This window comes from Perca fluviatilis, chromosome 20 (assembly GCF_010015445.1).
Source record: "Perca fluviatilis chromosome 20, GENO_Pfluv_1.0, whole genome shotgun sequence".
Lineage (NCBI taxonomy): Eukaryota > Metazoa > Chordata > Actinopteri > Perciformes > Percidae > Perca > Perca fluviatilis.
In genome coordinates, this window is record NC_053131.1 from 35,720,388 (window position 1) to 35,725,387 (window position 5,000).

The 5,000-nt window shown below is 42.0% G+C and overlaps 1 protein-coding gene across 1 annotated transcript in view; it reads left to right on the top strand.

The window, feature by feature from the left end:
* The first annotated feature begins 2,342 nt into the window (after positions 1 to 2,342).
* Positions 2,343 to 5,000, top strand: part of sec23a (Sec23 homolog A, coat complex II component) — a 37,951-nt gene continuing 35,293 nt past the window's right edge. Inside the window, exon 1 of the mRNA XM_039784995.1 lies at positions 2,343 to 2,476. Coding sequence (XP_039640929.1) covers positions 2,357 to 2,476 — 120 coding nt within the window. The 5' untranslated portion in view covers positions 2,343 to 2,356. The remainder of the gene's footprint in view (positions 2,477 to 5,000) is intronic.

Sequence of the window (5,000 nt, forward strand, 5' to 3'; positions counted from 1 at the left end):
TTCAAGGTGATGAGCTGTGTTGCTTTTACGCCAAACATAACGTTTTGCATTGTTGCCAAAAATTCGATTTTGGTTTCATCTGACCACAGCACCTTCTTCCAACATGTTTGGTGTGTTCCCCAGGTGGCTTTTGCAACGTAAACTTAACGCACTTTTTATGGATATCTTTAAGAAATGGCTTTCTTCTTGCCACTCTTCCATAAAGGCCAGATTTGTGCAGTATCACCAGACTTATTTGTCCTATGGACAGAGTCTCCCACCTCAGCTGTAGATCTCTGCAGTTCATCCAGGAGTGATCATGGGCCTCTTGGCTGCATCTCTAATCAGTCTTCTCATTGTATGAGCTGAAAGTTTAGAGGGACGGCCGGGTCTTCGTAGATTTGTAGTGGTCTGATACTCCTTCCATTTCAATATTATCGCTTGCACAGTGCTCCTTGGGATGTTTAAAAAAGCTTGGGAAATCTTTTTGTATCCAACCGGCTTTAAACTCTCCACAACAGTATCTCGGACCTGCCTGGTGTGTTCCTTGTTCTTCATGATGCTCTCTGCGCTTTTACACGGACCTCTGAGACTATCACAGAGCAGGTGCATTTATACGGAGACTTGATTACAACACAGCTGGATTCTATTTATCATCATTAGACATTAAGGTCAACATTGGATCATTCAGAGATCCTCACTGAACTTCTGAGAGAGTTTGCTGCACTGAAAGTAAAGGGGCTGAAATTATTTATACGACCCCTTTTCAGTTTTTATTTGTTAAAAAAGTTTGAAATAGCCAATGAATTTCGTTCTACTTCATAATTGGGACCCACTTGTTGTTGATTCTTCACAAAAATTACAGTTTTATATCTTTATGTTTGAGGCCTGAAATGTGGCAAAAGGTCGAAACGTTCAAGGGGTGGGCAATACTTTCAAGGCACTGTATCTGTGTGTGTGTGTGTGTGTGTGTATCTGTGTGTGTGTGTATCTGTGTGTCTGTGTGCAGCAGGAGTGGATTTAGAAAGTTAAAGAGTGAAACAAAATAAAGACAGTTGCAAACTAAACCAAGTTCTGTTTTTTTTTATTTTGTAACAAACTTGTAAGAATATGATATAGGAGTACCGGGCTTCATAAAGGCCACGACGGCTCAGTGTGGAGAAGTCTCTTCAACCAGTCAACAGGAACACTGAGCTTCAATACATCTTCAGAGTGACAGCACACACACACACAACACACACACACACACACACACACACACACACACACACACACACACACACACACACACACACACACACACACTCGGCTTAACATGACTGCATTTCTCACAGGCAATCTGATACACATGAAGACAGTCTGATAACACAGGAGACATCTCGTCTCCTCCCCCCTGTACAACTTTCACCCCCCCGGTTACATCTCAACCGGCCTGGGACAGCTGACTGTACCGAGAGGTCGGTTAGGGTGACCTTGTAGCCCCGATCTGTTCAGACTAACAGCTCAATAATAAGATAAAGATATAAAGAATCAGGCTTTAATATAACTTTGCCATTAGTGTGTGTGTGTGTGATTCTAACAGAATAATCTACATGATAATATTGTCATAATGTGTTGATGACTTTAAGGTTTGAGCTGTAAAGGTGGAGCCTATGTACTTTAACCTGTAATAACATGTATTATCTGATTATATTTAGTTACAGTAATCTGAATGTGTAAAGTAACTAAATCTGAATAATGTAGTGGAGTAAAAAGTACAATATTTCTCTCTGAGACGTATAGAAGTAAAAGTAGAACATGGAAACACTGAAATAAAGTCCAAGTATGTGAAAGAGAGTGCAGTATTTGAGTAAATGTACTCCGTTACTCTGCTGCTGTGCCTGTGTGTCTGTGGGAGAGGCTGCAGCAAAGATCCTCTATTATCACGATGACTCACTCTGACAGGACAGCTACACACTCACAGTTAATCTCCGGTAACACACAGACACACACACACACACACACACACACACACACACCACACACACACACACACACACACACACACACACACACACAGGTTGTTCAGCGCAGCCCTGTTTCAGTTTAAATAAAGTTTTTGAATGACTGAATGAGTGTGACTACATCTAGTTTTTAAAACAAGGTGTAAAAATACCTGGAATATCTTTACAAGAAGTAGGGCAGTACAAATACTCTGTCTGTCTGTCTGTGTGTTTCTGTGTGTGTGTGTGTGTTTCTGTCTGTCTGTCTGTGTGTGTGTGTCTGTCTGTCTGTCTGTCTGTCTGTCTGTGTGTGTGTGTGTGTGTGTGTGTGTGTGTGTGTCTGTCTGTCTGTCTGTCTGTCTGTCTGTCTGTCTGTGTCTTGTTCTGGTCCCTGAATGTGTGTCCGAGTGAGACCTCTTCGTGTCTCTCCTATCTGTGTTCTTGACGTGGCGCCGCCGCCATGTTGTTTTGCATCGTTGTCAGCAGAGAGGAGCAGCGGCGGCAGCAGAGCGGCGGTGAGTCGATCATTTACCCGCAAACAGAGACTCACGTGCGGCTGACAGAGCTCCACGCTCACCCGGTCTCTGTTAGCTCACCTGTGTGTTCACCTGTACCTGTCTGCCGGCAGAGACGCTGCTATTAGCCGCTGTTAGCCGTTAGCTCCGGGGCTAACTCTACTCTGCAGGTAAAACACTTTATTTTGGTTCTTCAGGTGTAAGTGACACGCGGACACGCTGACGTCATCCCGGGTAATGTCGCAGCACCTTGATTTAACACTGGACTTTAATATCTGAGTTAAAGGGGAGAGATTGGGGGAGAGTTTAGGGAGGTTTTTGGGGGTGATTGAGGGAGGTTTTTGGGGGTGATTGAGGGAGGTTTTGGGGGTGATTGAGAGAGGTTTTTGGGGTGGGATTGAGGGAGGTTTTTGGGGTGATTGAGGGAGGTTTTTGGGGGTGATTGGGGTGATTGAGGGAGGTTTTTGGGGGTGATTGAGGGAGGTTTTTGGGGGTGATTGAGGGAGGTTTTTGGGGCTGATTGAGGGAGGTTTTTGGGGGTGATTGAGGGAGGTTTTTGGGGGTGATTGAGGGAGGTTTGGTGACTGTTTTGGTAGATATGTTGATTAAAGACTGGACTTTAATATCAAAGTTATATATTAACTGTCTTTAGATCTCATTGATACATGAATGTGTCTCGGCAGCAGGAAACTAATCAGAGTACTTCACAGTAAAGTTACTACAGTTAAGTTACTTCTACAGTAAAGTTACTTCTACAGTTAAGTTACTTCTACAGTAAAGTTACTTCTAATGTTAATTCTCTACATCTCAGAGGGAAGTATTGTTGGTTTTACTGCACTATTTATCTCACAGATTAATCTGGTAATTAGGCAGCGTCTCTGACATCTTCATTAAAGACTCAACTTTAATATCAAAGTTATATGTTAAAGGGGGGAGGTTTTGGGGGAGATTTGGGAGGTTTTAGGGGAGAGTTGGGGGAGATTTGGGAGGTTTTAGGGGAGAGTTTGGGGAGATTTGGGAGGTTTTCGGGGGAGAGTTTATATTGATTTGTGATTTATTTCTTTAAATGCGTAGAACACTGTACAGAGTTTGGTGGGGGAGTATTGGTGGAGAAATCAGCAAGTTTTGATAAGATTTTAAGATAATTTTCCCCCAATATCAGACACGAAAGTTCCTTGAGTACTTTACTTATTTAGGTATTTTTCCACCTGGACCATATTTTCCTGCAACTATGATACAAATGTTCAGCATCAGTCAGCGTCGCTGACGGACTCAGATTATTATTAATTATAAGTGTCTGACAACATTATGGGATGGATCCCTACAGAGATAGACCTTTTAGTTAAAGAGTAAGATCCTTTTAGTTTAACATGAAACAGCCCCGAAATCACCATCACCAAACTCCACCAGACTCCATGTAAATAATCAGGACTTTTAGCGTGTATAGAGCCAGCATATCTCCACCAGACTCCATGTAAATAATCAGGACTTTTAGCGTGTATAGAGCCAGCATATCTCCACCAGACTCCATGTAAATAATCAGGACTTTTAGTGTGTATAGAGCCAGCATATCTCCACCAGACTCCATGTAAATAATCAGGACTTTTAGCGTGTATAGAGCCAGCATATCTCCACCAGACTCCATGTAAATAATCAGGACTTTTAGCGTGTATAGAGCCAGCATATCTCCACCAGACTCCATGTAAATAATCAAGACTTTTAGTGTGTATAGAGCCAGCATATCTCCACCAGACTCCATGTAAATAATCAAGACTTTTAGTGTGTATAGAGCCAGCATATCTCCACCAGACTCCATGTAAATAATCAGGACTTTTAGCGTGTATAGAGCCAGCATATCTCCACCAGACTCCATGTAAATAATAAGGACTTTTAGTATATAGAGCCAGCATATCTCCACCAGACTCCATGTAAATAATCAGGACTTTTACGTGTATAGAGCCAGCATATCTCCACCAGACTCCATGTAAATAATCAAGACTTTTAGTGTGTATAGAGCCAGCATATTCCACCAGACTCCATGTAAATAATCAGGACTTTTACCGTGTATAGAGCCAGCATATCTCCACCAGACTCCATGTAAATAATCAAGACTTTTAGTGTGTATAGGAGCCAGCATATCTCCACCAACTCCATGTAAATAATCAGGACTTTTAGCGTGTATAGAGCCAGCATATCTCCACGCTCCATGTAAATAATCAGGATTTTAGCGTGTATAGAGCCAGCATATCTCCACCAGACTCCATGTAAATAATCAGGACTTTTAGTGTGTATAGAGCCAGCATATCTCCACCAGACTCCATGTAAATAATCAGGACTTTTAGCGTGTATAGAGCCAGCATATTTCCACATGTAAATGGGTGAATTAAGGGTTTATTTCAACCAAACCAGAGTGGTGATTGTTGGAACAGTGGAAAGATGAACCAAGACGGCTTTTGGTAGTTTTATTTAGTTTCTGTCGACTTTGAATGAAGTGTGTTTTTACGATGATAAAAGTCCTGATTAT